The 22847-nt window shown below is 32.8% G+C and overlaps 1 protein-coding gene across 4 annotated transcripts in view; it reads left to right on the top strand.

Moving 5' to 3' along the window:
- Positions 1–22847, top strand: part of LOC129952702 (RING finger protein nhl-1) — a 162235-nt gene that overhangs the window by 104408 nt on the left and 34980 nt on the right. For all 4 annotated transcript variants that reach the window (XM_056065478.1, XM_056065480.1, XM_056065476.1 and 1 more), the window contains one exon: positions 18293–18428. In XM_056065478.1, coding sequence (XP_055921453.1) covers positions 18293–18428 — 136 coding nt within the window. The remainder of the gene's footprint in view (positions 1–18292; positions 18429–22847) is intronic.

The following is a 22847-nucleotide window of genomic DNA, read 5'->3' as shown; positions in this document are numbered from 1 at the left end:
TTATGTCTGCAAATTTCTCGTGTCAAAACTTTCCAGTTATAAAAAAGCTCCTAGGAGAACCGTTTAGCGAAACGAGAAAACCAACTGGGACGGCTTCAATAATTACTTCACTATCTTTAACTGGTCACTATGCTTCCTCGATAGTGGCGTTGACGCCAGCGCTGTAAAGAGGTAACTAGGGTTACCGTTGCTTTAAAGCCAACTCTACTAAGAAAGCCGGAAAAAGTTAAAAGAAGCAAGGAAGGCCTGCAAGGCTCATATTCGACGGACCGAATTTTTACATGGCCAAAAATTACGGCAAAAAATATTGCAATCTCCCAAAGGCAGTAAACATTTTTGGTCTTTTGTAAAAAACATGAGCAATTCTTCCTCTTCCTCGGTTCCCACGCTCGTTGTAAATGACACTCCTTTTGTAAGCTCTTGAGAAAAAAGCTAATTTCTTTGTTAGGCAGTTTTCCGCCAATTCTAAGCTTCCAGTAAGTGTTATGAAAACTGCATTTGTTCAGCCCTTCCCAAAAAAAGCGAATCTTCCTCATTCTCTAACTAAAGACCGATTGCACTTACGTTTCTTCTTGCCAATTTCATTAATTTCCAAGAATAAATTATCATATCAAAGCAAATCTTGAAGATCGAAAGCTTCGTAATGAACGTCAGTACGGCTTTCGCAGCAATAGGTCCACTGGTGATCTCATGGTTCATGTCACCGAACAGTGGAGGAAAGTAAGATTATTGCACTTGATATTTCAAAAGCATTTAATAGTGTTTGGCATCAGGCTCTCTCATCAAAAATGTGTGCTTTCGGTTTTCATAAATCCCTTTATTGGATTAGTAATTACCTTTCGAATCGTTCAATACAAGTTGTATTGGAAACCACAAAATAAATGCTGGACTGCCTCAGGGCTCTGTTCTATCTCCAACACTCTTTTTCATTTTATTAATGATCTCCTGTCTGCAACTTCTAATCCAATTAATTGTTTCGCTAACGATAGTACTCTTAGCTTTTGATATTCGTTTTCAGATTCACATCCCTCTTCTTCGGATGTGGAACTGCAACGACAAAATGTAAGCTCATTCAATTCTGACCGAAACAGCATGTGCAATAGGGAATAAAAAACCGCGTTTTATTTAATGCTTCGAAAAACCAATGCTGTCTTGTATCGTTAAAGCGAGATATATTCCCCTTGCACATTTCGATATTCTTGGTATGTGCGTCGCTAACCACCTCTTGTAGAACTATAACATATGCGATGTCGCCAAAAATCCCGCAAGGTGTTTGGATTTTCTTAGGCGATGCAAGAATTGTTTCATCCCTTCTGATCTGGTTGTTATCTACAAAACTAAATACGTCCAAAGCTTGAGTATAACTCACATCTCTGCGCTGGTGCTCCTGCAACTTACTTAAGCCTTCTGGACAGTGTTGAACGTAGAGCATTTAAATTGAAAGGTGATAAAATCATTATAAGTTTATTTACTTCGCTTGAACATCCTCGTAAGATTTGATGTCTGACCCTTTTTAACCGTTAATTCAATAGCTTATGCTCTAGTGAAATAGCCAGCTGCATTCCTCTACTAAAACAGTTAAACGGTTTACCCGTAATACTCGCGCTTCTAGGAATACTCATCAGTATACCCTCGAGTCCAACTTCAACCGTACTGTCAAGTGCAGAGATTCGTTCTTTAGTCGTACTACGCGAATGTGCAATGCCTTATCACACTCTGTCTTTCCTATTAATTGCAGTATTTGGGAATTCGAAAACAATGTGCACCGAAATCTCCTTGCAAACCTTTTCTCTTTTTCCTAGTGGTCACACTGTGTCTCTTCATAATAAGAATAATAATAAAAAATTAAGAGCAGTGCCTTCTTTGTCTGTCTTCGCAGCAACAGACAATCTTCGAGTTAGGTTCTTCATTTTACCTTAAACATCTCTTCAAAACACGTACTGTTTGGGTTACTTTTGTTTCTTACTACTATGTGACCTTGATTTACTGTCAAGATTTCGAGCAAAAAAAAGCTGTAAGTCTCAAAATAGAAAAAATCCTGATCTTATTTTCACAGTTAAAGACAAAATTCATTACCATTATATTTTTTTTGGAAAAATATTTGTGCTTGCAACTCAATTTAAAAATATAAATCATTAAATTCCCCCCACCAAAACTTTTCGCTCACATTACTCCATAGAGTAACTCCTAATCATTGGCAACCATTTTCGTTACTTTCACAATATTCAACCCGTTTATTTTACACGCATTGGAAAACTTTCTAAGTATAATAATAATTTTTTGTCTTTAAATGCTGCTTTAACCTTTTTAAGCACTTTTGCTTGCAGTTATCTTGTGAATCGTTTCTTAAACGACTATACTAACCCTTAAATAGTTTTGAAAAACCTTTAAACTTGCCAATTCATTTTAAGTTTTTCTTCTTTTGGCAAAATGACAAAGCATCCAAAGAAGGACCAAAAAGATAATAATATTTGATACAAATTTATTACACCAGAACGAGAACTTAAACCAAAAAGAAAAAGAAGAATAAGTTTATATATGAACCATAGCTATAGAAGAAACTTTCTGTCACTATAGCACTTTATAATTCGCATTCATTGAAATAGTGGCCTCCGTGTATAACATGATTAAACCTCTACGACACTATTTTGCCACACACAGAAAAAAGAATAAAATAAAAATATTCAAAAAGGACATTCACTATGTAAGTGTTTGGTTATACATGTTTTATTAGATGATGGTAAAAAGTCCTTTGAAAAAAAAAAAATAAAAAAATATAAGAATCCTCGTTTATATTCATTTTTAATGTGCAGAGCAAAGAAAACTGATTTATTTCAAGAGTGTGATTAGTTAAAAATTATTGAAGGCAAATGACCAGGCTAAAAGTTTCTCCGGCTTTTTGCTCGCAAAGCTTCTTTGAATACTTAATTAGGCAAAGAAGACCTCTGTCTCAGCATGAGGACAGCATAGAGCATCTTCTCAAGCTCAAAAGACACCATCTAGTATAATATGATGACAGACAGGGTGGTGACTTGTTTTATAAGGCATCCTTCCTTACCATTCGTTGTAGTCTGTGATGGTAAGGAGAAGAAGGACGACGACGTTGATGATGAAGATGACGAGAAGATATGTTTTAAAGAATAAGACTTCTTGCTGGCAAAGTTAAAAAAACATAGGTACCTCGTATATATGTATGAATATAGTATACAAGGACTCGTACCTATATCACAAATTATATTTTATTCTGAGATGCAAATAAAAGGAGGAACAGCTTTATGTACGTACAAAAATATAAACCTATGAAGACTTATTCATGGTGGAATCTCTATAAGAGAGAATAAAGTTATTTAATTAAGATCAACGAGTTCAGCAAACATAAATTATTCAATAAAATCCGGACGACTTTATTTATCGTTTATAATGAAGATGCAATTTGAATTCGAATATTCAATGATTTTTATTTTATTCTGTTTTGAACTCCTTATTTTTGTTTGTCTGTAATTTGTGGATCTATTTTCAAAAATTTGTATATCGTATGAAGAAATAATAATTATTGTTGAGATTCTTTTGTGCGGCAACAAAGGAAGAAATCATATAAAACAGATTTTGAACCATGATGGGAGAGATTTGACCGACTTTTATGTAGATTTTGTTTTTTTTTTTGTGTATTTCTTGTTGAAATGAATTTAATGGTGAATTTCAAAACTTTTTAAATAAAATACAAAACTTTTGCAATTTGTTCCAATTAGATATGATGTAGCAAAAACAAAAAATCATTGATTTTTTTCATTGAAGTTCAACACCTTGAGCAAAGCTTGAAGATACTTTATTACTTAAAGAGTGTGTACTTTAAATTCTAGTCTAGACTTTAGAGTGCAAACAAATTGAACCTTTAACGTGTTGAAAATGTATGTGTTTGTTTAAGAATTCAATCAACAATTCTTGATAAGAGCTTCTTGGACATTATTGCGTCTTAAAATTACAAAAGTCTAATCATTTTTTTGTTTAATTTTTCCTATTATACAAATACCTTATTATAATAGACTCGATAGTGCCTGGAAACTTTTACAGGGTGAGCCATCTTTTGAATTCTTAAGTTTTTTTTTAAGTTATTTTGAGAGTGACGTTTGTTTCTTACTTTTAATCTTGACAGAAAGTCAGTATTACACTACGTTGGGTATATCGTAATTTCCAAAGTGGGTTGGGTAAAAAATAATCTTCCATTTTTCTTTTGAAAATGAGACTTTTAACTTTTTTGTTTATTAAAATTGATACTAGCTTCTTGTTCAGTTTAATTTGGAAGCCGAATTCCAAAATTGTGTTTTCTGCCATCTTGAGGATGTCAACAAGCTATTATTTGACACCTTTGCAATATTCAGGAATTTAAAACCAATGTTAATTGATACCTCCTTTAAACTCATCTCTCCCTTTTTCACACTCTATCTTTACATAAAAAGGGTAGCAATATCTTCTTGAGTGTGAGCTACTATAAAAAAGACGAGGGGATGCGCCCACACTGATAACTTTCCATTCCTTCTGACGATTAGTCTTGCTTAAAAGTTTTGTAGGTTTTCGTGTTTTGTTAAAAAAGTTGTCAGTTGAATTATTCTAAAATGTTTGCATATGATGAACTAGTTTAATTTCAGAATCTATTTTAGTTAACAAAATTTTTAGTTGAAAACCAATTTTTACCAATTTCGCGTATTTTTTTTTGTAGATTTTTGACCTACTGTTGGAATTTTATAAAAAAAATTACTGAGAGCCGAAAACAAACTTTCTGTGAGATACAAATAAATTGAAATGAATATTTTTTTAAATGTTGAAAAGATATTTGAGTCGAAAATCAACTTTTACTTTTTTTACCAACTTTAAGTAATGTTTGATTAAGGTTTTTATTCTTTATAAAAAAAACTATTTATTCGACTTTTCTCAAAATTTTTCCATATGGTATTTTTTGTTGCACACATTTATTTTGAAAGGAAAAATCAATAACGTTAGAATATATAATTTAAAACTTAATTCAAGTTTCTGACATTATTGGTTCGTGAGATATTTAGGGTTAGTCAAAATGTTTACCTTTTTTTTTAAAATTGCTATGCTAAAAAAAACGCCTTCTCAATTTTTTTGGAAGTCATTTCTGCATCTTCCTGCATTATTATCTGTGTAAAAAGAATTATTTGAATACCATATCTCTTCTGGTTCTTGAGCTATGGACGACAAAAAAAACTTCCTGAACGTACAAACGTACGTTGGAACGTACGGACGCACAGACATCTCTCAAAAAATCTTTTATTTCGACTCTAGGGACCTTAAACGTCGAGAAATGTCACCATTTTCAATTCGTCAAATTAGACCAATTACAAAAACTTCCTATGGGATATTAATAAAGGGTGGTTTTCGAGAAAAAATAAAACTCAAATAATTTAATGTTATCGCCAAGATTTAAACTTTATTATAAAGTTAAGGTTAAAAGTTGTCAGCGACAGTTGGCTCAAATAATTACCAGCAGAGTAGGCCAATTTTCGATTACTTTTTGCAATAACCAAACGTTTTCTTCCAAGGCGTTTCGGTGTTATCTGTGTTGACAATCGAGATGACATAACCTCACAAAAAAATTCCACCGGTGTTGAATGGCACTCCGTGCCGCGCCATAGGGCCACGATACGCTTTGTGAAGCGAGATAATGGGCTTACCATGGCATGTAGTGCCTTCTAATTGGAACAAAGGGTCTTCCAAATCAACATCCTGCAATTAAGGCACGATAAAGTCATAAGTCTATGGCGTTCACGATTTACTGTAAGATTATAGCCCGCTTTATTTTTCAAGAAATATTGACCAATGATTCTTTTCTACCTACAGAGTACAAAACACAGTGTACAAGTGTATCGACTTCTTCACAATGACTTGTAAATAATTAATAATTTTGCTTATTAAACCAAAAATCTGCTTCATCGATGAACATTTTTTTTTAGTAAAATTCGGCATCAGTGGCTGTCCAGTTTTGGCTACATTCACCCAACACGTACGATGTGTTGATAGTCGTTTGGTTTGAATTCTCGAACGAGTTCGATTTTGTTAGTGTGAAAACCTGGACTATTCCGCAAAATTGTCCATAACGTGTATGAGCATAGCTCCAATTTTTGCGCGCGATGGTTGATAAATTCATTTAGGTCTTTTTCGATATTTTGCTCCACATCAGAATTATCCACTAGATTAAACGTGGTTCGAAACCGATGCAATGTTGCTCGTATTACCGATTCTGCCGAAACAATATTTAATTAATAAATTCACAACAACGTTGCTTAGGAGTAATGAAAAAAAAACTAAGCATGAATCAAGTGACAGCTGTCAAAAATACCAACTCCGAAATAAGTATTGCCAGATTGAAAACCACATATCTAAACAATAAGCACAAGTAATTTTGGTGGAGTATGGTGATTAACTAATGTTATGCCGAACCCGGAACTGATTTAATAGACCGATATCATGCAAGAAATTAAGCTACAACAAACAAGGTTTTCAAAAATTCGTAAGACAGAAAGTATTAATGCGTGTTTAATAACAAATGGGACAAATTTGTTCTTATTGATTTAGCAATAGTACAGGAAAAACATTGCATTTTATAATTTGTATTCCAATGTAAAAAGAAAATGTGTGCTTGGCCCACCCTTTATATCGCAAATTATTAATTTTGTATTAACATTGAAATTGCATTGAAGTTAATAAAAAAAACTAAAAAATATTGTGTAAAGCCTTATGAATATTCAAACAATCCTTTTTGGAAAATTGAAAAAGAAAAAATACCTATTACTTAGAATATTATAACCTACAAGCTTCACTGAATAAATAACTTGCAATATCATGTTAGTCAATAACAAGTACAGTAAAAAATACCCTCCTTCACTTGCATCACACACAAAACACAACTATACTATTTAGGTTAAAGAATGTAATAAAAAAAGAAACATCCTTTACAGTCTAAACTATTGACCAAGAACAGGATGATCCTTTCCACAAATGCAAAATATATCCTTTAAAATTCTTTTACATTTTCTTGGAAAGAAAAACGAAGAAAACTAAACGAAAAAAGGAAACTTTAAACATAAAACCATAAACTGAACAATGAACAAACCCATTTTATAGGTACGTATGCGCATTCTTAAAGCAGCTTCACAAACAAGGATAATGTCTAGAGTTTCATATAACTTTCATGTAACCAAATGCATTTCATCATAAACTACATCACTACGAGGAGAAACCTATGGCATAGGATCTTTATAGGATTCTAGGTGAAGGTGGTTTGCTTTGGCTTGAATTTTCTCTTTCGAAACAAAATCCTAATTCATTTCACCAACAACACGTGCCGTGTTTTTGCTAGCGTTAGGTTAGGTTTGGTAGTTTATAGGCTAAGACGAGAACGAGACGAGTATGAAACCATTTTGTATTGTCTGCACTATATATCTTTAACAATACACCTTTTTAGAAGAACCTTTATATGGTACCTGCTGGCTCACAATCTAAGTGCAACAACTGATGATGGTATAGTTGTTATTAAAGCTATGCTAAGGAGCTTCCAACACCACTTTGTACCATCATCAAGGCGAAGGCATTTACCTACTATCGTAGATACAACAAAAACACCAAGTGCTATCATCTTTACCTAACCTAAGAAAGGACCAAAGTGACGTTGACAGATTAAGTACATCAGTGCATTGGACAATTTATTTTTCACACTCAGTCTGATGCTGTAAAACTTCTTCTTCGTCTTCATCTTCATCTTCTTAGTGTTATGACATTTAAAGGAGTTGAATGCACACCTGTATACTCAAGAAGAAGAAGAAGACGGACAAAAAATAAACTAGGACAAGGAATAAAATAATAAGGAATGATGGTTCAGTTAGGCTGTCCAGACTTCTTTATATTTTTTTTTTGGTTTTGTATTTTTTCTTGAAAATGTATGGCAGTCTTTTTGAGTTAAAAACAACCGTAATTAGTCATCTAGACTGACAAACTCACTTGAGGTACCAAAAAGAAAAGCAAGGTGCAGGAAATCATGATTAGTGCGCGAGAAGTAAGTAAGGAAGGAAGATGTACCTAAGTTGGTATTGCTAGAAAGATATAACTCCCAACAATAAGATAAGTTTTTGTTTTGAATGATAAATTGTCAAGCAACAATTCAGTTTTGAAGGTTTGTTAAATAAAAAAAAGACGTTTCTCAACAAAGCTCCTTCCGTTAGCCACATTCGTAACTCTTATTTGTAAAATAGCAAGGTTTCTTAATAAATTCCGAAGAGGGTACAGCTCCAGATCTTGTTCTACGTACATTGTGTATAAGATCCAGCTTTAAAGTTTATTAGAGTCTTCTTTTTATTATTATTCATTTAATATGTCTTAAGTTGGTCAAACCTGAGGATGTAATTTGTACACGATTTGACCTTGGTTTTAGGTACAATACCTCAGTTCAATTAATTAATTTGGTTGTTTTACTTTGACATTTTTAAAGTTTACCAAAAAGGACTCATTCGGAAAACTTACATCGCTTTAAATTGTCCATTGGATTCAATTCTTAGTCTTTTGTGGGTGTAAACCAAGGTCCTTGAGCAAAATATGTCATAATATGGTCTGTGCGATGCCCAATTCTTGAGAACGTCGTGAAATTGACTGAATTTGATGGTTTGCTACGGACACGCCTGAACGGCAGCGATATTTTTGACACCTCGACCAACCCATTGCTCCAGTGACATTGCAACATGACATAGCGAAAATAAAGCCCCAAATTGTACATATGACTACAAGGGCTTAAATTACGACCGAAAATTGGAGTTAACGCTCTTAAGGTTTCGGTCACCGACTTAAAAGTTCGGTAGGATAATTTTAAACATTGTTTGTTACTTACTATGATGAAAATGTTGAGTTTAGTAAGTAAATTGTTAATGACAGTTGTACGATAAGTGGATGAAGGTGCGTTCAAAAATTCAATTTAAAGTTGTCAAATTCCTATTGGAAACCCCGATCTTAATCTGAAAAAATGTTCCTTAAGTCGACTTTAAATAAAGTGTCTCCAAAACTTCAAATCATCTTATTTTGAAAAAGGAAAACAAATTTGCAACTTTAACCATATTTTGGGCTATAGACCAAAATCATATTTTATTTCTCTCAAAATAATAAATTAAAATATAGGAAAATAATACATTTTTATTTAAAAAATGTGTCCTTAAAACGTGTGATTGAAAAGTTTGTTTTTAAAACATTTTTTCTATGGGGTTTTGTTGTCTTAAAATATGCAATAAAAGAATTCAAATGATTTACGTTTATAAATAGAATTTGAATGTAAAAGTCTAGATTTAAAGTTGATTATTTTTTATAGATTTATACAGGACCTTAAAAAATGTTAAAAATTAGAATTAAGAAGTTTTTCTTATTTCTCAATAAGAGCAGTATATCCAAGTCCACTTTTTGCGGACTCAACGAGTATTCTTATAGAATTGTTATGATTATGTTTTAATATTTAAAGATGCAATTTTGTTTGTTTTGAATGCGTTTACATTTTTTAATTGTAAGTCACAGTTAATTTAAGCTATATTTAAATTTCCCCTTGGGGCTTATAAACAATGGTTTCTTTGAAAGCAATTTTAATTGATTAATTTATTATTTACATTTAAAATAAATTGGCATACTTGTATAAAATGACATTTTAATTAAAAATTACTTAGAAAACCCACCAAATTATAAGGTGAAAAGTAAATAATTGATTTCACTTGAAATCAATTAATTTAGTTATAAATTAAAAGACAAATTAAAATAAAGCCCGGATAAACTAAATATGTAATGTTAATTTTAAAGAAACACATTAATTTCAATGTCAATGTGATCAGCTTAAAAGGGTTGTTTAAAACTTTAATGTATCAAATCAAATTAATCAACTTCCAAAAAAAAAAAACCGATTAAAAATATTAACAAAATCACATTCTGAGTAAAAATCAAATTATTTTTATAAAATTAAATAATAAAAATGTAAACAATTTGGAATTAAAAACATATGCAATAAATAAATATAAATATGAAAGATTCTGATTAAATATGAAGTTCTTATGAAAATTTGTTAAAATTTATTTAAATAGTGTTTTGAGTTTATCCAGAAAAAATTATATGTATGTATTTTTAAATGTCGTAATTGGTATGATTAAAAAAACGGTGCTTTGTTAAATCCTTGGTTTATATTGAAAAACAATTGAATCTTAAAATAGTAGGGAATTGGTCAAATGCATTATGTTTGTTGTAACCGTGGCAAAAATATGTCAAAAACCATGTTAACAAAATAAATAACATGAAATTATTAACCAGTTTATTTTACTATCTTCCAATAAGCAAACTTTCAAGGATTCCTAAATTGTTTGAAAAAATCGCTTACGAAAAATTATCCTTCATTGCTCGGGAACTTATTTCTCTTGCTCAGCATGGTTTTTATTTCTGATAGGTCAACTACTACAAATTTAACACTCCTAACAAATTTAGTATTTCAAAACTTCGAGTATGGTTATCAAAAATGATTTTATATAATATACAGATTTTTCCAAGGCACTTGAAATCACACAGTCTTGATTTTCCTTGGTTTTCACCCCAATATATTAAGATTTGTTGTTAATCTTATATAAAGGAGAGTACCCAATCTGGCGTATCAGTAACATAATATCTGATCCCATAGTTGTGACGTCTGGAGTACCTTAAGGAAGTCATTTAGGTCCACTTCTTTTCTGTTCTTCTGTTGATTGGATTAACTCAAATCAATTATTTCTTTATGTTTCCACATGTGATAAACTATGTTAATGACATTGACGATATTCGTTGCAAAAGCTTAGCTAGGTGTCAGCTTTGATCCTGAGCTAACATTTTTCCTTTATATGGATTTAATTATTGCGAAAATAAATTCTCTACTTAGTTTCATTTCACGTAATTCTAAGGATTTTTTCGACCTTTACATCGGGGTTTTCAACAAGAGCGCTACAAAAGTTTTTTTTTTTAATAGATCAAAAACGGGTTTAGATATCAATGACATTCTGTATTCCTGTGAAAGTACGTTCGATGCTTCTATGTTTGGAACTCTATTTCTTTTGCTCAGCCCCCACGAGTACGCTGGCAGAAGTCCAGACACTAAACTCAATTTTCGACGGTTTTCAAGCATAAATCGACCGATACTGCTTCAATTTCACGTTCGATATTCATACGGATTTTATCCCTCGTCGCTGGCTTATTGGCATGGACCATAGATTTGACGTATCCCCAGAAGAAATAGTCTAACGGCTGCGTCAAATCGCACAAACGAGGCGGCCAAGCGACTGAGCCATTTCGTGGGATAACACGTTCTCCAATCTTAGTTTCCAAGTAATTGATTGTGACATTCGCTGTATGGCTTGTGGCCTCTAAGTCCATATCATCCAATTGGGGCCAAAAATATATATGGTTATAATTGAACGGTAGCGATCCCCATTCACAGGAACTTATCGGTCTTGATCATTACGGAAGATGTACGGCCCAATTTTTTTCGGAATGCAATGATGGCCCATGAAGAACGTGTGGATTGTTGCCTCAACAATACCGCATATTTTGTTTATTGACGAAGCCATTCAGCCCGAAATGAGCCTCATCGTTGACGATGATTTTTTGATAAAAATCCGAATCATTTTGAAGTTGCTCAGTCTGATTCATGAACATACGACACGCTTCTGGGGGTCTAGCGGCTTTAGTTCTTGCGCTAATTAAATCTTGTAAGGATGTAGGCCAAGATCTTTTCGCAAAATTCGCCACAACAACGTCACAGATTTGCTCAACGCTTGAGAACGACGTGTGAGATACAAATTTGGGCTTTCTGCAACTCAGCCTCAGCGGCAGCAATATTCTTGAAACTACGGGCACTTCTTTGTCTCACTGGCACGGAAATATTTTGTACTGTGCCTGTGAATTCAAATTTGTCCACTAGACGCTCAATTGTTAATCTGCTAGGACGATTATGACGACCATAAATTGGACGTAAAGCTCTTAACGTTGATGCTACTGACTCCGAATTTCGGTAGAAAATTTTAATAATTTCGATTCGTTGTTGGCTCGTATAACTTTCTATCATGAAATGGCAAACCTTTGTGAAAAAAAAATTGTCAAAAGAGTGGCAAGAAATATTGCGTCGGTTGCTGTCCCTGTAGCTCTACTCTTGTAGCGTCCCTGTTGAAACACCCTTTACGATCAGAACATTATTTTATTCCTATGTAAGGCCAGTCCTTGGATACTGTTGAGTAGTATCGAACCCCATCTCTGCTATCCACTCAAATCGTATCGAAAGGATCCTAAAGCATTTTACGAGACTGGTTATTTATAGACTTTTTTGGAATATGCACGAACGCCTCCTTATCTAACCAGATGCTAATTTAATTTTATTCTTCTCCAGTTTTTAGAAAATTGGAATAAACATATTTTTGAATAATTTTTGATAGAGACATTATTAAAAATGTATTAAATTGTCTGTTTCTTTTGTCCCTTATAAGAATATATCCTTCAACAGGAGCATCTTCGAGCACATACAAGTTAATTTTATGGTCTAAATGAGCCTATAAAAAGAGTTTTTTGGGACGCAATTGCAGTCGCCATTCATATTGACCTTCATAGTAATATTAGTCTTCATACCTTGAAAATATCTTAATTATAAAGTTCTTTTGGTGCGTAGGCGTAGTAGATGCCCTATGCCCTTTAAGGGGTACCCAACGGACTTAACAGGTCTCAGGACCTAAGTAAGTAAGCAAGTAGGTTTTTTTAATAATAAGAAAAGAAGGTTATGTTCTTATAATAGGAAATAGTTTGAAAAATATACTTGTCATATTTCCATTATGAGACATCAATTTTCAAGATTCTGGTCACACTAATTATAATATACACCTTGTTACTCATATGTCATAAATAATGTGAAGCTTAATAAAAAAGATATTTTTTTTAAATTACGTAAAAGGATACAGTGCATTGGAGATACAAGGCACAAGTGAATATCCTGCAGTTCAAATCACACACCGACAAGGATAATGATACTTTTGAAGGCTGTCGCCGGATACATTGCTTTATTAAAAACAAAACAAACGAAAAAAGGAAACACTGTAATTTCTTGACTTAAAAAACTCCTCTGAACTTTCATGCACAATATTCATCATATTTTACATACATACGTATGTACATACCTACAAAAGGAAATATGTACATATTTTAGGGATGTAAAGTTGATTTTAGGTTACATTTATAAACAAATTATATATTTACATAGATAGAAAAGTAAAATATTTTACATGCATGCATTTAGAGGAAAAAGTTTCCTTTTCCCATTACTCCCAAAGCAAATGAGTGCTGAGTGTCCTTTCAGGAAGAATTAAAGATTACATTATATACGTGTATTGAAATATGTGTATTATAGATATTTGTATCTATTTTCCGAAGGATATCTCTTGCATACTTGTTCAAATAGATCAAAAAGGGAAGATTTATGTCCTTTCTGTTAAGGTTTCTATGTAAATGTAAAGTCTGTATGTATGGTATTTAGTTTGGAAAACAAGTTTTGCAGAATTGGGTATATTTGGTTCTGGTTTTGGTGTTGAAATTCAAGTAGGTACATTATTAACAAGAAGTTGAAACTTAACTTAACCACAGTAAAGATTGTTTTGCCTGAGGCATAGGGCCATTTTATACACAAAATATACTTTATGTATGTACATATTATGGTGTCCTTTAACTTTAATATTGACTTGACTCTTTTTATATATATGTATGTATCTATACATAGATGATGATGATTGATGGTTTCTATGCGTAATTGACTTTTTAATTGAGAAGGAAATAAACTTTATCTATAAAATTGTATGTAAACGAGTATTGCTGACTCGTATTCTGTATATCTACTCGTATATTTAAAAATTGATATTGAAATTAAATTCAATAGAAAAGATTTATTATTCATAAGAGCTGTGTAAGTTAAAAGGAGTTCTGATGTTTTGTGATGGCTTTTCGAATTATGTATCTTAAAATATAACTTATTCAATAGAAGCTTTTAATGGGCTTATCAATTCTTTGACAGTTCGCAATGTTCATGTCAATTTAAATGTTGTTTTAAAATAGGATCTTTAAAAGTATTCGTAAAAATGATCAAACGAATATTCAAAGAATCTTTGGACTACTCATAATTTGCCCATATGTGCCGAAGTTCAAAATAAAGGCATATTCGTTAAGGCAAGAAATCTCGAAGACAGTTTTGTAATCAGTTTTACATTTAATTATAGAAATATAAATACAAATTATAATAAGAAATTATGAGCAGGGCCATCGAGAGGAATTCTGGGCCCGAGACAACCCGTTTTTCAAAGTTTAAAATTCATGCCTACTGATATGGTACGTTCTAATTTTAATTACGAATAGCATGAAATTGGTTGGAATTTACGGAAATAATAACTTTTTGTTTGGGAAGTGAACCGAAATAAAGGGTTAATCATCAAATAAATCTCACGTGTATTGTCCAGCTTAGTTGAAATGGAGGAAGGTAAGAAAATAATTCTACATGTGAGTAGATCAGATTCCGAATAGAATAAAATATTTTCTTTTTGCAAACAGCAAACTAACTTATGATGTTGCATCGAAATTTAATTTCCTTGCCAAAAGTGATTCGATGCGTAGTGTAGCAAGTCCGAAGTCACGATCTTGTGATGAGCACGAATGATGAAAATTCTTTGTTTTGGCAAGGATGGTAATTGAGCGTTCGGCACAAGCTACGGTTACAGGTATGACGGAAAAGACACAAGGAGCAACACAAATATTGGGGAAAATCGTCTCCAAGTTTTCGGAATAAATAGCATTGAGCAAACTCAATGGCGGAAGTTCTGCTTTAAAATTGTCTTCATTAATGTATTTCAGATGAATTATTTCTTCTCTCAACTCTTGTGACACATGCGAGTTATACTTTTGGATGAAACTTGTTGCAGAGTTTTTAATCTTAATTACGTCTATTGTTAAAAACTGCGATACAAATGAAAATGTAGCTTTAAAATTTTTCATCGTATCGAACCGACGAGAAATTCCAGATATAATTGAATCAACTATGACGTAAAATGTGTTTCTCTTGAAATTTATTTCTACGTTTGTTTCAATTTGCTTACCGGCCCCTCGATTTTCTCCATGAGAACGATTCTGGAACATCCCCCAATCCAGTAGCAACTGCTTTGCTTTCAGATAAAATTTGATCCCATCTTTTTTGAATCGGAGATCAAGGTGTTGAGATTTCGAATTTCAACGTCCATAGTCATGTTTTTGGATTGAAGAACGATACTTCTTTCATTTAAAGCATCTCTTCGAGCTTCAGCAGTTAAATTAATATTATTTAAGATGATTTGCAAATAGTTTCACTGCCTCAATTTTAGCTGACCATCTTGTATCGGAAAGTTTGTGAAGGGATCCGGGTAAATTTTTCTTTAGAATTTCCCAACGTTTGGCACTGCTGCTAAACAAGTTGAAACAATTTTGAATAACACCAAAAAATGTGATTCCGGCAGTACACCATTCCGCCATTTACACACTTCGAAGTGATTTGATATCCTTCAAATCTTCAGTAAACAACTCATTTAAAATATTAATTAATTAATATTACGGAGACCATAATTGAAAAACGTTTGCGTGGGATTTTCCGGTCGCCCAAGAAACCGAATCAAGAAACCCAACAAAAATAAAAATAGAGGAAAAGAAACTTTATAAAAGCTGAAACCGAAATAAATATTTGTGTCCTGTTTTAAGTTGCCGGTTTCCTTATTGTGACTTTAAACATTTTCAAAATAAATTAAATTTGAAATTTACGTTTAATTAAATAGGAAAAGCGAAACAATTTATTACAACTTTCTTTTAATAGTTTAGAGTTGCCCAATTTTTCAATAAATATTAACAAAAAATGTACAACAACGGGGCCCAGATCGGCAAGCTTGTGATTGAAAGATTGATAGATAACATGCAAACAGGGCCCGATTGTGAAAGCATGAATGATTTTAAATTGTTCGGTCCCTAAAAGTAAGTAGGAATAGGTATGTTGGTGATGAATATAGAGTATATTTGAACAAATAAAAAAAAAACACTCCTCATTGCTTTCAATTTTATAGGCGCCTAGAAAATCCAGCCCCCCGCTCGACAGAACTTGAGACATTTTACTATGTTTACGTTTTCAGCTATAAAGCTTTTAGGATGGCAGAATTATGACGTTATGTTGTCTTTTTTTGACGACATTTTAGTTTTGAAAAATAATAGCTTTGAATTAAAAGTAGTTCAACCTAAAATTAAAACTATCATTCCCCCTATACCTTTACAAATATTTTTGCGACAGTGTAGTCGTAAAGACATTTTATAGCAGTACTACCAAAAGTAATAGTAGGTACTTACACCTTGCTCTATTGGGAGTCTAAACAAGCTTTACGCTAGGACCCGTTTCACATTCGTGCGTTAATTTTTTGTTATGGCCTATTATGGTTAAGGGTTTGCCATTATGTTTCTAAAACGATTTTGGGCAAGTCGTGCATTTTTCTATTGCTTTTTACAGTAATTGGGCCCGTATGTCATCATTAACTGGCCTATATTCTCCTTTCAAGGACCTATCTAGGTGGACAAGAGACTTCAAATAACCCGACAAAAAATGGTCCACCGGTTTTAAAGATACTCAGGGCTCGAAATCAAAAACGAATCCTAGAGCAAATTCATTGTGTTATTAGCTGAATGGCATGTAGTGCGAACTTAACCATTATTTTGGTAATAAATGTACACGATTTGAAAATGTTATTGAAGAGCAAGTTGATTCAATCACAAACAAAATTGGACATATTGACAGCTGTCAAAAAAAAAAAGCTTTGAAAAAAGTATTGCCAAGCATGTTAAAAACAAACGTGCAAAATAACTATCAAAATCAGTGCAAAAATGTGAATGTTTGTGTTTAACTTGAATATTTAATAAAAAGCAGGCTTTCCAATAGGAGGTTTTATTTTGATATTAAAAAACAAGTTTTGTATGAGATAACAGTTTGTGTTTATGTTTATATCATTCATTTTATCCGTAGGTGCCAATGCTGACAACTGAAAGTGTCATTTATATCTTCTTCATATGCCAAAATGACATTAACAATGGAAAACAATATTAGTCTAATGTCTTGAATTAGTTTTATTGTACATAAACCGTATCTTTCACGTAGCTTTAATTAAGCTAAAAACTAAACATTTCGTTGCTTATGTGGCACGTAGCATTCTACCAGACCGAAAACCGCAACTAATGGTTGTAATTTTAAAGATAAAGAGTTTGGTAGACAATCAATCTTGGATTATCCTAGCCTAGCCCTAAATGTCATAATTCTGAAAAAATTCGATAAAAAAACCGGATAATTTGATGACCTACATTCGTATGCAAAATACGGTTTCTTTTGTTGCCTGATTTCAAAGATCGAAAGGAACCCAACAAAGAAGAGCAGCACAGTCATATGTGAACAAGGGCCCTAAAAAACAGCGGTAAGCAAGCGTTATTCTTTGTTTGATCTCAGCGCTGGTGTTGTGTTGTTTTCTGCGTTTACAGCGGAGCCTAGGTAGACGAAGTCCTTGACTACCTCAAAGTTTCGTCTATCGATGGTGATGTTTCGCCCGAGACGTCGATGTTGTATGTACTTTCTTGAGGACAACATGTACTTTGTTTTGCCCTCATTAACCGTACACTGATGTCTCTATATTTGTTGCAGTTTAGAAGGTCTCCTTTTTCAGAATCCATAACAGAGCTGGGTTCCCAAAATCAAGTGAAATGAAAACGAAATTGAAATTCGAAAGAATCATTTAGGCTGTTTACGTTTCTAAACAATTTCCTCTTGTCGAACTCAAAACACACCGACTTAATCTAGTCAAATTCAAATCTTTTGAAAATTGCAAAAATAAAAGTTTAGTACACACAAATTCGCTTCATTTTAAGTTAAAAGAAAATCTACCCCTAATTTATATGCAAAAACAACTTGATTTTAGACTTTACACCTAATTTATGACCCACATATTTATTGAATTTTTGAAAATGTTTAAATATTTCTCCATTAATGAAAAATAAATGTTGATTAACTGATGCAAAACAATATTGATTTTAAATGTTCTGGTTATCTAGAAACGTCTCTTTTCTCTAACTTGTTTGTCCACAAAACCAAAAAACAAAAAAAAAATGTATCTAAAACATTTTAATTTATATTTCTCAATTTTATGCATATTTTAACTTTTAGGTCAAATGTCCAGAATGCCGTGCAGAACACCGTATACCATATCAAGGCGTGCAAGCGTTTCCCACAAATGTCACCTTGCAACGCTTTCTGGAGTTGCATATCGAAATCACTGGAGAGCTGCCGGATCCAACATCTGGTAATTATATATTGTTTTATTGAAATTAATTGCATTTACAAAACTTGCACCTTGCACCACCTCCATCACAATGTGCAATGTCCTTATGATCATATAGGTATATAAAATATAATATGACCAAGTGGTGTAGTGCCTAGCCAATAATTCTCCCATAACATCCATCAGGATAATATGAAGTATAATAGCAGCTATATGTCTTACCTACACCTAAACCTACTCCTACGCTACATAACACGTATCCTTTGTAAGTCAGGAAGGACAAATTGTGTGTAAACTTTTGGTATAGTGACCTCAACAAATTTTCTTTCGTCCTTTTCTTCCTTCGTTGGCCGTCCGTCGTTGGTGTCGTCGTTGTCGTTTATGTCGTAGTTGTTGTAGTTTTATATTGTTGTCGTCTTTGGCGTTTGGTCTTGTCGTTGGCGTCATAGTTGTCGTTTGTTGGCATCGTCTGAAATGCCATTGTGGCATTTCTAGAATCCGGAATCTAATTAAATTTGCTTTATCAATATAATAAAATGAGAGTAAGAGAGAAAGAATTAGAGGGAGAGAATAGGCATAATATATGGGGTGTAGGCAAGGCACCACCTTTATCTATCTATATCCACTTCTTAACTTCTGTACATATGTATGTACATATATTGCCATCAGGACTCAGACTCATCCATATGCCGATGGTCCTGAATATCTTCCGGGCAATGTAGCAAATTATGTTGCTGACTCGGCCTTGGGGCTGATGAAACTTTCTACAATAATGTGCCCGGATGCATTCTACCATAAATGATTGAGTAATGAACAACACGGAATTCAATCAAATTGGGATAAAAGACTTAAGGACACTCTTCTTCTATGCCATCAGAGTGCGATATGCGATATTCGATGTGCGATGTGCGTAGTCGTCATCATCATCATCATCATCATCATCATCGTGTGTCCGTGCGTTGTCGTTTATCCGCAGTTGCGGGTAGACAAAAGAGTAGATAGTATGTATCTTTTATTTTGTATTTTTTTATATTTTGTATCATTTTCTGTTTGCTTTTCTATTTATTTGTATCTTTTTTTTCTGATGCTTGATTTAGATTTGTGAATTGAGGCTCTGTTTAAGAGATTGTTAAAAGGAAAATCGAAGCAACGGATACGTTTAGACAGAGATGTTGATTAATTGTTTTCTTCGATAAATAACATTCACATATAAAATACATTATTAAGTATGTAACTTATAAAAACATTGATGATATGCGCTGAAAGCATCATCTCCTTATATCCAATAAAATCGATTAATCATTATTCAATTCGTTAATGAATCGAAAAGAGAGGCTGTTGCGCTGCATACGAGTATGGTTTCATTTTCATCTACCTAAATCTAAATATATATACTTGTACAAATTTGTGTGGATCTCTATATAATTAGATGGAATAGTGAGAAGCAAAAAGAACAATTATTGCCCCATATCACATCAGCTTTTCATGATGCAGAGCAGCTTAACCTATTATCACGCTATTAAAGCTACGTATTTAGGGTAGGTTAATATAGCAGCTATTTTACCGGCATCAATAAATGACTAAAGGTATTGTTTGTTTGCTGATATATTGATTTCATTTCTGAGAACTATCATATCGTTATTATGAATAGGTTGTGTTTCAACTTTCAGAACAATCTAATTTGTGTTTTATTAATTTCAATCAAATATAAATCATTTATTGAAAGAGATTTGTTTAATGGGGTTTGACTTCTTTGAATTTGATATCTACTGAGGACACGGAAATACAGGATTGTCTATGTAGCGGTTTCTTTTTAAATCATCATATGTTGAAACTAAATTTTGGATGAGATGAAGCACCCACAACTCCTGCTGTACGCAAGTTTGTGCAGATAACTATGTTTTCCGATAGTGTCTTGACAAGTTTTTATTTTAATAAAGAGCAAATCAGTTGAGATATTTACGCCTTGAAGTCAAATAAAAACATTTATGAATGAAACTTGGACACGTTTGCAGCCGTCGATTCGCTGGATTCAATTTTCTATAACTCTATTTCTATTTTGGCTCTGAGCTATTCCAACTTTGTTGACTTGCTGGCATAAACCTGTTATTTAACGTAAAGCTCTGAAAAATAGTCTAGACTATTTCAATGGCCCATCGTCTTCAATTCTTTAGTCAGCTTAATCTTATTAGGGTGCAACCCAAGATCTTTACGCAAAATAGGTCATACTGTAGTCTGAGGAAATTCCATATCCTTTAGAACGACTCGGAATGGACTGATTTTGAAAGTTTGCTGATAGCTTGACCCTTCGACCCTTTGTCTCACTGACACGGCAACACTGTACTACGAATATGTAGACTCAAAATTTTGCAGTAAACTTATTACTGCGTGTCTACGAAGGCAAGAATTATAACCGAGAACTTGATTTAACGGTCAACATATCCTTTTACTTTACTATACTGAAAATTTGTACTGAAATACCGACTCTGAAAGTTTGATGACAAGTTAAAGGGTGCACGGTGAGCAGAGACAGAATGTGGCTACATTAGTCGAGAGCGCAAGACTCAATGTACGAACATAAACTTGTGATTGATTTTAATACCCAAACAGAAAATCGGAACAAACATCGAGGATGTTTTGCTCACAAGTCCAACTTGCTCAGCAATTGAATGCGGTAGACCAGTTGTTTCCTGTCCTGTCTTTTTGCCGGGTTGGGCCTAAGTAAAACTTCATTCCTGAAACGATTTTGAGTTGAAAACCATCTTTTCCGACGATTTGCAATTTCTTTTCCGTAGCTACACATAAGGAAACTTAATTGAAGCATTTGAGATTCGGAAATCCCACATGTTAGATGCTTATACGTCCTCAGAGAGTTCGATGGTGCAGTTTGTTGAGTTATGGCATCATTTGACTATTCTTCTTTGAAAATGAGGGTGAGTTATGTTAAACGATGGGTGCTCGCAACCGATTTCTTTTTTATTGAAATTAAAGAAATTAAAAATCGTGTTAACAGCCGTCATAGCAATGTTGATTGGCCACTTTGGAGTAACTATATGACCATTTTGGAAATTATTTTAGTACGGAATTGACCACAATCCGGAAACGGTACTAATACTTTAGACTTTCAGTGAGCTACAGCTCAAAACTATAGACAAGGTTTTACTAATAAAGCCTTAAAACAATTTGGATACAAATTAAACTTTATTCCTTTAATTGCATTTCAATTTTAAAAATGCTCCCTCAATTACGAACAAGTTTCTGGAGTGTTTTCTAATTTGAAATTTTCACTGTTAACAAAGAAAAATTATTCTGAATGCACGAGGTTTAAAAATAATTGTAAGATTTCTTTTGAAATTCAATTGAACGGATTTCAAGAAAATTAAACCAAAAAACGTGCTTCTGTATTCAAAGATTCTCTTTTAAAATAGAATATATATTACAACATCTAAAAATATACCTGCATAATAAGCTTATCTTCAAAAAATTAAACGCCATTTTATTTCTGAAAAAAACCTTTATTTAAAAACTAAAGAAAGTTTCATTTCAAAATCTTACTATCTGTTTTTGAAAGATTACAGTTGGGTTTGGTCCTGCAATTTAAAAAAAAAAAAACTAACAAACTTCTAATTTAAAGCATAGTTTTCATGCTTAAAATTAATCGTAATAAATATTTTTTAATGAGTTTTTGTTTTATAATGCGGTTCAAATCATACAATACAATAAGAATACAATACAAATTTCGAGTTTTTTTATAAAATGGTGACGGGACCAAAAGTGATTATACACACAACAAACACAAAATATTGGCTTTATGTTGAAAGACTGATTTTTCCCATTGTTTTCCACAAAATCACTTTGTTTGATATTAGACTACTGTCACGAGCCAAATGCAGTTCTTATTTATAATAAAATCAACTTTCATACAGTGTTTGAATGACATGTTGCTACCTAGTGCAAAAAAAAAAAAAACAGTAGCGTCCCTAAATTCCAAGAACCTTAATTCTCGAAAAGGATAATAAAATCTTTGACCAACATTTTTTTTTAAAGCACTGTATGTATTTTAAATATTTTGCAAGTAAACCGTGTTAATAAACTTTTGGGCTGCTATTTTCTTACAACATGAATGTGTTTATCCAAACTGTCCCTAAAATATTAAATCAAGAAGTCACCGCCACAAATTCATGTTGTTCTTTTTCTTAAAAAATGTATATGTATTCCCTTACAAACAAAAATCTTCTTTTGAACCATCTTTTTAATTGAAGGTATTGGTTTTATTCAAAAACACTGTTCAATATGCGTTTTCATAAACCTTCTGGCTACCATCCTTTATTGTTTGTGTTCCAAATTCTCATTTAACTTTAATGTCCTCTTAACATTTAAATTAAAGCTACCCTCCCCATCATGGTATGTGATGCTCAAACCTACATCAGCTATTTCCAA

This window comes from Eupeodes corollae, chromosome 3, assembly GCF_945859685.1.
Source record: "Eupeodes corollae chromosome 3, idEupCoro1.1, whole genome shotgun sequence".
NCBI lineage: Eukaryota > Metazoa > Arthropoda > Insecta > Diptera > Syrphidae > Eupeodes > Eupeodes corollae.
The sequence above is the reverse complement of the archived record's forward strand: the minus strand, read 5'-3'. Positions and strand labels throughout refer to the sequence as shown.